The 11,682-nt window shown below is 41.6% G+C and overlaps 2 protein-coding genes across 6 annotated transcripts in view; one reads left to right on the top strand and one right to left on the bottom strand.

Moving 5' to 3' along the window:
- Positions 1 to 5,762, top strand: part of LOC133948301 (anthrax toxin receptor 1-like) — a 40,214-nt gene extending 34,452 nt beyond the window's left edge. For 4 of the 5 annotated variants that reach the window (XM_062382246.1, XM_062382249.1, XM_062382250.1 and 1 more), the window contains one exon: positions 3,870 to 5,762. In XM_062382246.1, coding sequence (XP_062238230.1) covers positions 3,870 to 4,292 — 423 coding nt within the window. In that variant the 3' untranslated portion in view covers positions 4,293 to 5,762. The other variant, XM_062382251.1, reaches the window with a different exon arrangement.
- Positions 5,763 to 6,697: 935 nt separating this feature from the next.
- On the bottom strand, positions 6,698 to 11,031 carry si:ch211-57i17.5 (usherin). Its single transcript, XM_062382252.1, has 6 exons — positions 10,753 to 11,031; positions 9,636 to 9,820; positions 9,195 to 9,299; positions 8,708 to 8,779; positions 8,454 to 8,624; positions 6,698 to 8,317 (listed from the first exon to the last, which is right to left on the bottom strand). The coding sequence occupies exons 2-6, from the start codon at positions 9,690 to 9,692 to the stop codon at positions 8,228 to 8,230; spliced, it is 495 nt and encodes a 164-aa protein (XP_062238236.1). The 5' UTR covers positions 9,693 to 9,820; positions 10,753 to 11,031; the 3' UTR covers positions 6,698 to 8,227.
- Positions 11,032 to 11,682: the final 651 nt, after the last annotated feature.

Below are 11,682 nucleotides of genomic sequence, written 5' to 3' on the forward strand. Positions count from 1 at the left end.
CACAGAGAGGCTCATGGGAAAAACCTGCAGGGAGCTGGGATTGATACTGCAGTGTCTGGCTACAGCTCTCACCAATCTAACGACGGCTGGTGAAGTCATCATGAAAAGGAAAATGTATTGTATCCAAAGTCCAGCTTGTGGGGTGGAGGGAAGTGGTATGCGATACAGTATGATACAAGCTGGCAGATGGAATCTGAATCTGGTGATGGACAATTGGGCGTTTTACAAATACGCAAACAATTCAAACATGGCAATAAACAAAAAGAGGCAATTCCCCTGCAGTTCCAGAGTATGACCACTTCAGTTAAACATGATCTAACTATCAGAGAGCTGAAACACTCTTCCACTTATGTTATTTTTACTCTTTATTGATATCTATCACAACACATGCTTAAAAATTATGCAAAATCCAGAATGTGTGTGTGAACGATTTAAAGTGACTTTTACTTTGAAGTGCTTCAGAGTGCTTCAGTTGATAAAACAGTTACAGAGAATATCGCAATGTGGGTTGACTGCAGTTTGGATAACATTGCACCAAAACAATGTGTAATATGCTAATTCTGGACATAATGGAGTTCTTAAAATTGTCAAAGACAATATGTTTATTTTTTCACAAACACTTACATTTTTTTTTTGTTTCAATAGTTATTATTACAGAAATATCAAGAGTATTATTGATCCATGTGTTATAAGACAAAACCTTATATCACTGGGGCCAGACTTACAACTGCCTATTTCAACAAACATCAAGGCTGTGGTTCAGGAGGTAGAGAGGGTCATCCATCAACAACAGGGATGGTGGTTCGATCCCTTGCTCCTCCAGTCTACAATTGTAAGATCACCTGGTGCATCACGAGGTGTAACTCATCATTAGCTTATAGCAAATATACTCCTTCCTCTATGCTGCAAATAAATCTTTAGATTTGCAAAATAAAATAAAACATGTTTTAATCCCCTTTAGCTACTGTATGTGTTGAAAGATAAATTGAATGCCTTTCTACAGCCTTTCACACTTGAGACCTGTGAACGCCTCCAGAAAGCCCCTCACAGCTTGCAACAACAGACTGGAGTTTACCACAGAAACAACCAGGCCCAGTGTCTAAACAATGAGATGTTAATGCAACACACTGAGACGCTCTACTGATCTGCTGCAGAACTAGAGACAGAGAACAAAGCTCTCGATGGAGACTGTAGGATCCTTCAAACACAGCTCAGTGACTGAAAACACAATGCTGACCTTTTCCACTGTGAGCAAAGTTTGAGACCTGGGAGAGGAAGTTTATGTGAGATGAAGATGAAACATTGCTTGCACATGAATTCAAAACATGAGTTGCTCTACGACTTAAGCTTTGGTATATTTTCAAATTAATGGCCAGAGTGTACCGACAATATAACAATATGCATGGGAAGCTACACCTCAGATGAAGCAATATTGAAGTTGGAGTTAAATTCCCAGGGTCACATTCCTCGCTTTACTCCCTCCAGTACAGTAAGTGTTGCTGATGCACTGCTCTGTAATTAGAAGTGTAGGAGTGAATCCTCCTCACTTTAAAGCTCTTCATTAGTGCACTGGGGGAAAAAGGCTTGGGTCAAGTATCCTTGATGATTTGCAGTAAACAAGCGTGTTCTGGTTGCAATTAGGAGTCTCTTGTCGAAGCCTCGCTTTTATATCTTCCTCTAAATGAATGCAGCAGCGGCGGGGGAAGAGGCCAGTTGATCCCACTAACTGGTGCCTGAGAGAAACTTAAGTCAGGTTCCTGTAACAACTCATATGTTTCTGAGCCAGTAAAAGACTAAAGGGATCAAACACAGGGAACAGCAGCAAGTTAGACACTCAACATTAGACATATTCCAACATTTTGTTATCACACGTTCTCTTAGGTCTGACTGATTTTAAGAATATCTACGAATCACTTCGCTGTCGCTCATACTAAAGGAATAAAAATACAGGTTATTTTGATTTGTTCCATCCTTGTCGACTGTTTAACATGCATCATTTTCCCTTGAGGTAATTTTGCTCTGGTGGTAACCCGAGCAGAGCTTTCACTCCTTATCAGTTCCCTGCCCCTCCCTGATCCCCTCGGTTCGGCTGTCCAGGGGTGTAACTTGTTTCTGGAATATGATCGTCTCTCTTGCATGATCTCACTTTGGTTTGGATCACAGAGTGATGGCAGGTTAACTTGTTCATTTGAGCAGAGCATTTACAGTACACGGTCCATAATATCCTCATAAATTCCCTATAATTGTCCATAAAGCTGTGATTGAGAATTAAAGCGTGTGCAGGTTGAGGTCTGTTGACAGTAAAGTGCTGTCGTGCAGATCTGCGCTGACAGTGGATGAGGCTTCAGTAAGTGAGAGGCACACAAACGTCTGCTCCAGTCATCAGGCCGCCTGATTTGTAACAGCAAGCAGCGGGGGACGTTTTTATATCTTAGACTAATTCAGCAGTCAGAGCAAGAAAATATGTGTTTTGTCCAAGAAATATGATTTAGACAAGCAGACTTCTTCAAGCAAGCAGCACATATAGTTTCTCTACATTATGAGAAACAATCTATCCATCCATTGTCTATACCGTTTATTCTGTAAGGGTCAGGTGGGAACTTATCACAGCTGACATTGGGCGAGAGGCATGCACACCCTGGCCAGGTCTCCAGTTTAACGCAGAGCCAACGAAGACAAAAAAGCATTCACACTCAAACGGTCAATTTAGAGTCTTTAATTAATATAATCCCAACCTACATGTCTTTGGACTGTGGGAGGAAGCCGGCGTACCTGGAGAAGAACCCACACAGACACGAGAAGAACATGCAAACTCTACACAGAAAGACCCCGGCCATCCAGAAACAATCACAACAGTTAATCTACTACATGAAGTTATAATAATGACAACTTGAACATTTCATATCAATTTTATTAGGGATTTCACCCAACATTGGTTCTCTATTATTCTCTCTTTAACATATTGAGCCGAAAAACTGACAAAATTAAACAAAAGTTTATCACACAAGTCAACCGAATGCACAAATAAACAAAACTCGTTTAACTTCTTGTTTGAAAAAAGCTTCTCCTTTTCTTTTCAATCAGTGAACGAAATAAATACTATTTTCGTCCCCTTGCATTTAGGCTGTCACATATTTCTCACTCATGTTTTGGTGTTAGTAAACGGTTCGCCTACGGTTAGCATGTTGGATAAAGTCCCTGATAAAATCAACTGCTGTGTTGTAGGGTTCATTATGAGTGTCTTAAAGACAACAAGAATTTCCTTTTCCACTTTCTTTAACATTGTGGGATCAGGTGCTTCGTAACATTTTCCCTGATTTCTGTGATTTCTCATACGTCCGATCAGTGCAGATGGCCGCCCACACAGAGTCTTGTGCAGCTAGAGGTTACTTCCAGTTTTTGAGGGAGTGATTCTCTCCACATTCACCAAAGTGCTGCTCATTGAGGGAGCTGTTGGGTTTCTCTATAATTTAAAGGAGTAGGAAAAAGTGCCTTGAGGTAAGTATATTATGATTTGGTGCTATACAAATAAAATGGAAATTAATTGAATTGAACGCCCTTTAATTCACTATGCAGTACACTAAGAAATCCCCACAATGAAACAATATAACTTTCTGCCAACAGAACAACACAAAAACTCTCTGTTTTGAAGAACTATAGGGCCAGAGTGCAAAGTGATGCTGGTTCCCAAGTGTCCAAAATCTAGATTTGGTGCTCATTATACAGTGAAGGGAGTTAATGTCAGGGAGGAGTGAATGAGGGTGTTCTAATCTTTGCCTAAAACCAGATGCTCCACTTATGTTGCACGCACACACACACGCAACCAACATGTTCTTCTTATACTATTTTTTGTTGTTTTTAAATTTCAGGGCAAATGCATGAACTTCACCCGCATGAAGTCTCCCCCTCCTTGCTACCCTCACTACAGCCACTCATCTCCCATCTACAACCCCCCGAGCCAGAGTCCACCGCCGCCACAGGGCAACCTCCCACCGACCCCCAGCAGCCCTCCATCATCTCCGTCTTTCTCGTCCTGCACCCTTCCATCATTGCCTCCTACGCCTCCCCCCACCTCCCTCACCCCCTCTCCTCCCATCACTCCTCCCCCCTACACGCCACCTCCCAACCGCGCTCTTCCTCCGACCAACATGCCCACACCAGCGCCGTCTGCGGCCACAACGACCCCTTCACCTCCTGCCTCCCCAACGGGCTCCTTGCCTCCTCCTCCACAGGGACCTCCTCCTGGTCGAGCCCCTCCCCCTGCTCGCCCACCGCCTCGCCCTGGGCTGTAAAGCTCCAGCATGGGATGGGAGAGAATCCCAAAAGTTTGAACAAGGCAACACAGAGTCCAACCAGCAATCAGCATATGAACATCATTGATTCGCTGGAGGCCAGGACATGTGGACACTGGTGCCACGCTCAGCGGACTGTGGGCTTTCTTCCTTGTGAAGAAGAGCAGCAAGGACTTTTTTTCTGCTATTTGTCTACAGTGAATGTTGTACACATCTAGCACAACAGTGCAATTGCTCAAATGGTTGAATTACAGAGACGTTCCCTATGAATGAGGTCATGTGGGCCGGCTGAAAAACATTTGCCTCCAAGGACCTGTGGGCTGTTCAGGCCCCGATGCCTTCACCATGAGCTCACAAGATTGGATGAATCCAAATCAGCTGCTCAACAAGGAGCCGAGTTGTTTTCAAAATGATCATGACACTAAAATATGTGTAATGTTTCAATCTTTTATAATAAGAGATAAGAGGAATCTGAAAGTCCCTGTTTATCTGTTTTAGAAGGTTGAGCAACTGCATGCCATCGTGTTTGAGGCACTATGTTTGTACTTTTGATAACATGTCTACCTAGTTTTATACATCATACACACATCTTTACTTTGTCTATTTTTGTTGAATAGACTAACTTTTTTAAGTTTAGATTTTTTGATGTTCAAGGAACAATCCTTGCTGTTAAGAGCAGCACTGAACGTTACTGATCTGAACTCCTTGCAACTTTTGACTTCCATAACCTAATAAACCAGCTTAATGTGCACATAGGAGTAAACAATAAAATGGGATTCAGATACTTAACTTTACACCTATACATGTGTGTCTGAAAATATTACAATATTAAATTTGAGTTTGAGTAAATTACCATAAATACTGTGTATCTCTTGGTCAGTGGTCCAAAGTCCTGTTTTCAGATGCCAAGCCACATTAATGCAATAACTCTAAAGGAGGTCTGGCCAAGTATTGGCTGAATTAAAATCCTGTATTGATTGATCTTAGGAAATACTCAAATACTTATAGCTGTTAGACGTAATTATCACAATGAAACCCACCTGGAATTATTTTCAATTTCAATATTTCACTTTAAGTGTAATGAATCCAGAATATATTAAAGTTTCCCTTAAAAAAAATTACTTTTCCACAAGCACCTTGAGATGCACCTGTATAACTGATATGACCACAATCACAGCTATGTGACAAAAACGTGTCAGAATCAGGGAAAAACTTTGCACATTGTTTTGCTCATCCAGCCACAGCCTCTTACGAAAGCTGTTTTTTATGTAAATAATCATCTTGATACAATAACCATTTGTGTTCAGATCTGCTGTGTGTGTGTGTGTGTGTGTGTCAGAAAAAGAGAGAGAGACTAATGTACTGTATGTATTCATGACTAGAGAGAGTCAGTTGCCAGTTTCATCAAATTTTTTTGCACAACATCCCCGCAGCATGGATCACAATAAAAGTGTTCTGTTCCACAGGTCACATGAGGTTCAGATTGATATGAAGCTGCTCTGTGATGATCAGAGGACCCGCAGCAGAATGCAAAGCAATCACAATCAGAAAGGCAGTAGGCAACCCTCCGTGGATACAGTATGTAGACACCCATGTCTGTAAACAATCTCAACTAAAAGTGGTTCGTCTGAGTGTTCCCTCTGCTATCATCAGAAACCTGTTTAGACTTTATAGGTTTACTTTATAGTCTTTCTTTCATTCTCACAAAAACATATTCCACAGTGTGTTAAGATATCAAGATGTTCTGTAACCTTCAAATTAAATCCATGTTTTATTCCATGCTCAGTGGAACACTAAGTCAGAGAACTGTTTTTTTACTGCTGGGATCACTGGGTTCACACAGTGGAGAGAAGATGAATACAGAAAGCACACAGCGCGCAGCTCCCTCCCTATGATGTGGGAGACAAAAAAAAAATGATTCCAGATGTTCATACTGTATGTTGCATTATGTCACATCCACGAACGGGGTGAGATACACCTTGGAAAATATGAGACACCATCTAATCCTCAGGAAATCTAGAGTGGCTGCAGAGCCTTTGAGCTGCTGCTAATCGTTGGCGGCACAATTTGGGGACAAATTCTGAAGAATCTACACCGGCTCAACTAAAATATGGCTTCAATACAATCTCCTGGTTACCTCCGCCAAGTTGTTTGTAAGTAAGATTACTCAAAAGCAACAGAGATATTCCCATGAAAGTCTCTGGAAGGATGCAATATGAGGCAGGAAGGAACCGATTATATTTTGGTGGGATCCAGGTCAGGGAGTGAATCCAGGATTGTTTTTCACTTTCTCCAAAAACTGCAAAAGTAGGACAGTAATCAACATTTAGCTGATTTCCCAAAGAATTCATGGAATTCATTAAATCATTAAAAAAAAGCAATTGTTCATTCAAGTTCTTGCACCGGTGCTTTTCCATGTGTGCAAAGTATGTCTGCAAGATAAAAAATATCACGACCTCGAGAAAACTCAGTCGCTTTATTACAGGTTATGCTGTAGATGCAAAAAAAAAAGGTAAATAAACCTTGGAACTCTTGCTATGGAAAAATAAAAAGAGTGGCTGATGTGTGGCAAAGACAAAAAATGCATCTACACATGGCAGTACACTTCTGAAAACTGCGCTCAGCTTCATCGGTGACAATTAATTGTACCTGAGCTCTTCTCACGGAATCGACTTGGAGTCTTCGGCTGCTCCACCTGGCCTTCATCACAGACCTTCAGAAACAACAGCTGCTCTCTTCCATGTGGAGGAAGAGGAGGGAGATCTGTCAAATGGTGTAATTGGGTCCAGTTGGTGCTGCATGCCGTGTCTGCACTCTGCCAATGTTCTCTCCATGTTTTTTTGACAGTCCTGGCCCTCGTCCATGCAGCACCAGTGGTTTTGTCGGCTCTGTGCAGGGTCTTCAGACTCACTGTCTCCACCAACAGGAAATTAACCGAAAATGTTATTTCCATAGTCAGATATCTTTCCAGTTTTTAATCTTATAAAATAAATGTGAAATTCTTGCTGACCTGTTTTAATGAAGAACAACATATTGTCTTCATTGTGAATTATAGTTTACTTAACTGATGTTATTCTTTCAAACATTGCATGTCGGCTGTTTAAGCAGCAGCCTTTAGTGCAGCAAATTTTACTGAAGGTATTTGAAAAATCATTTGTACAACAATTAATATTCTAAAGCCTTGCATCTGATTTTGCCCGACTGTTGGTTTGTATTTAAGATAAAAAAAAAAACTACAAGTCGGATTAGCACGAAACCTGGTGTGAGGAGGTAGCATGGGACAGGGACGACTCCTTCAAATTTCGATGCAGGTCCAGAAATGTATTTATTACTTTATAACATTTTTGGAGACATTTCCCAGATAATAATTCATAGATTATTGGGGGATTTTTTTCCTATATATCATAAGGAATGGGGCATATCTGTCAGGTTTTTGTGTTGGAGCTGCTCAGTGCTCACAGTCCGTGCTAACTAGGGAATTACACCTTCTGTGAACAAAAAGGTATGCATCTTGAAAAAATATCAGATATAACTACTCCCTCAAGCAAGGGAAAAAACAATTAAAATACCCAAATACATAACCATGTTCTGCTGCTTCTTCCACTATATCTTTGTTTTGATTTGTCTTTTTCTGTTCGTGTTAGGAGTCTCTATTTGATGACGAGAAATAAAACCTAATTTTTTTCAAAATTAGGTTCTTCCTTTTTACGCTCGATAGTCATATTTTTGTGTCCCGTTTTAACGTTTCTCACTTAGTTGCCACAGTTAATCCAACAGTGTAATCACGGATCATGTCTTCTTCTTCTTCCTTCATTTATCCCTTCCGCTCAGTTGTGAACTCTGACAACTAAACTCCGGGTTTGAGACAAAACCGGGTGGATATAATGTGACCCTGTGGCTGTGTTTTCCTGTGAGGGTCAAAGGTCGTCCTCAGGTCACAGGTTGGTGTCAGTGAACATGGTGTGCTCCTTCCTCACGGTGCTGAAGCCTTTGACGGTGTCGACAAACTCCTCATCTTCCATAAACTATCAGACAGAAGAGTAGAGGTTGTATCAATTTAAAATGTATTTGCTTGTTTCATGGGCCTTTCTTACTCCACTTTCTATATATGATGTATCCTAGTAAGCCATCAGTTATTCTTCTTTATTCAGGGTCTCTCACCAGCCCACTGTCATGGCCTGAGATGTTTGGGTCCCACGTTCCATCGTCTGTCAGCGACTTGCCGTCCATCACCTGGCTGACGCTGCGTCTCAGAGAGTTCACGCTGAGGATCCCGAGCTCGCCCTGAGGAGGGGCGTGGTCAGAGGGCTCACACTTAGCCTCAAACACTTCCTAAAGAGACAGAATAAACACACCACGTATTATTCACAGATAAACTGTTCTTTGTGTGGGTTTATGAGTCTGCAGGGTTTTACCTCCATCTTCATGGTGAAGCCCTTGAGTGTGACACTGTTGGAGAAGCCTGTTGTGTCATGCACGGTGTTGAACTGAGGCAGAGAAGGTGAGAGGTTTGACGAAATGCACCGAAAAGAATCACTTACACTGTAAACAAGTAAATTCTGCCTCACTAACAGACAGAAAAACATACCTATCATTAGTGTTTGCATGTTGAGATACATGGAGTGAAGTATATGATATATTCATACAGAATGTGAATGCTCTATCGAATCCTTCTTTACAATACACAATATCTATTCTATAAATAACGGCTACTTTTTGTATTTCTTGTTTTTTTAATTTCTTGGTTCAGAAATGAGGCACAAATATAACTTCAAAGTTACATATTAAATGCCTTATATTATATTCAATATAATAATATATGGATTTAACCAATCAAATGCCAAATTCTATCATGTGTGTCATGTTTTTAATTGAATAGTGATTTGTAAATTAGGAGCTCACCAAGACAGAGTTGCTTGCTGGGTAAACAGCCATGGGGTTCCTCTTCTGCATGGGCAGGGCCACCAGAGGGGGTCTCTCTCGCGGGAAGGGGGGTTTGTTCAGGGCCTGAGCCGAGAAAACAAGAACCTGATTGGAGTTTTATAGTGTAATAAGTTTATACCTTATATAAGCTTCTTGTAAACTGAAGTATTTTTGACATCACACTGTTTTCTCTGCACTCATCCTGAAAATGACCTCTCACTATTAATATATATCTGTATAAGCAGATTAATTCAAATGTTACCCGGCTCTCCATCCTTACCCTTTGCTTTCTTACTCAGAGGATTAGTTGATACCGTTCACATTCATTTGCAATGACCTGTGGTGTCGTGATGACGTCTGGTGCTCTCCCTTCTGTCTTCCTCACCTTTACCGTGACACAGAATCTCTATTGGCTCTCACCTTATGAAGAGTGACACCCAACACGACGGCCAGAAGCAGGAGGGCGATGGCTGCCATCACGACGATGAACCACAGCTCCTGGACAACCGGCCGGTTGCCCTGACCGCCCTCTGCCCGCTCGCCACCACCACCCACTCCTTGTCCACCTCCTCCTCCTACCCCAGGAGGAGTGGGGCTCTGTGAATCTGGAGTTTTGACAGAAATTATTTATAAAGTGGAATACAGCATCTCCTTTAAATCAGCCAGTTACGATAGGGTTTTTATGTTGCTGTTTAAAAATGCAAGTACAACAACCTTTTTTCTGGATTTTAATGCATATCACTGGTTAAAAAAAAAAAGAAGAATGTTTTTTGTACGTAGCTTAAAATATGCCATCTTCATGCTACCTTTATGCAAAATGCATTTCCTCCCAATGAATACAACTGAGTGAAAAGGAATCGAACCACTACATCCTGGTAGTTTATGCACGTGTACACACACACTCGGACGGGAGAAGACCTCAGGTCAGGTCGTTTTTAAGTAAACTACAGGCACCATTTGAGTTCCGCATCCATATCAGCAGTTAAATTACATGTTAAATCCTTTTTTTCAGGGATACATCTGTCAGAAAAACATCACAAGTCATGTTACGAAGGAAAGAAAGACGACCACAAACACACACAAACACACACACACAGACACACACACTCACATACACACCCTGTGCAGGAGATATCAGTGTAACTGGAGACACACTAGCTTGCATGGCCTAGTTTCTAACCTGCAGAGAGCTCCATACTCTTTAATCAGCCACTTTTATCCATTTATATTTCCATACCCGTGTGTTGTCTTGGATAGGTTGAGACCTTGAATATTAATTGGCATTTTACGCAGTAATTGTATAGGAAGGCTCTTAAATAAAGGCCCGGTAAGGTGCCAGTTAATAATTCTGCTTTCCAAGATGTCCAAGTAAAGGCCATCCAGTACTAGTTGTGTCAATGATTCTTATGGATTTACAGAAAGAGAAATAAGTTGAAGGAAAGGAAAATAAACTGCAGACAGACTGACAGAGAGAGACAGAGAGAGAGAGAGAGAGAGAGAGAGGGAGAGAGAGAAGTGTGTCCAGCCTGCGACTCACCAGTGCTGAGGTCCGTGGTTCAGTCTGTGGCGGCCCGTGCTGGCAGCCCCTCGCCGTGTCATGCATCGATCAGAAGGCCAAAGACCTGCCGCCGTTTAGGATCAAACCTGTCGCCCCATGAATATTTCACTCCTGCTACTTTTACTTGCCACCTCACTCTCTTCAACACCACAGAGGCGAGGGACAAGTGACATGAGAAGATATTCCAATGGATGACTCCTTTCCTACACAGAGGGAAAACGAATCCTAGAAAACACAAGGAAGAAACATAGGACCTGAGCTCAGACTGACTGCTTGCGGCTGGGCCTCCCTAATCCTCTGAAACTCCCATCAACCTTTGCTTTTCTGCAGCAGTGTCATGGTAACAGTCAGGTGTCTGGTTTCAGTTTACCTGGAGAGGGATGGTAGAAGACATATCACTCCCTGCTCCTCAGGTACACTGCTGGACTCTGTTCTTTCTTGAGTACCTCATGTATACATGTGTTCTAATTCTGAATGTTGTTAATGAACACATGTGAGACCTCTATCAGTGTAAAGACACATCTGAGTGTGTGAAGGTTGTAAAGTATTATTCCAATACTAAGACAGTTGTATCATCAGTCTGCTTAGTATCGCAGGCTTATTCAAATGGCTGATTCAACGATTGCTCCTCTGCACAGGGACACAGAGGTTTGGGTAAGTAAACGTCTCCCTTCTCCTTCCTGCTATTTTGAAACTTTAATCTAAAAGGTTGCAAAAAAAAAACATGAAGCAAGATCCTTTTCCTTCATGTTGCAGAAAGGTTTCATACTGTCTTCTTCTGTTCAGATGCTAATTTACAACAGTTCCTGTACAGATGTGCTATTCCCATGATGATGAAAATGGTTTATTGGATTTTACCTGTTGTTTATTATAGTTTGTAGACAAAATTCAAGTTTCTAAAATGTTCTC

Source organism: Platichthys flesus, chromosome 3 (assembly GCF_949316205.1).
Source record: "Platichthys flesus chromosome 3, fPlaFle2.1, whole genome shotgun sequence".
Lineage (NCBI taxonomy): Eukaryota > Metazoa > Chordata > Actinopteri > Pleuronectiformes > Pleuronectidae > Platichthys > Platichthys flesus.

Bases quoted from the DNA above. Each gene is read 5' to 3' on its own strand.
- si:ch211-57i17.5 (XM_062382252.1), bottom strand. From the start codon at position 9,692: ATGGCAGCCATCGCCCTCCTGCTTCTGGCCGTCGTGTTGGGTGTCACT. The intron at 8,780-9,194 runs GTGAGCTCCTAA...TCTCTGCCTCAG, and splicing joins CAGCAAGCAACTCTGTCTTG to TTCAACACCGTGCATGACAC. The intron at 8,625-8,707 runs GTAAAACCCTGC...CTGTCTCTTTAG, and splicing joins GCTTCACCATGAAGATGGAG to GAAGTGTTTGAGGCTAAGTG.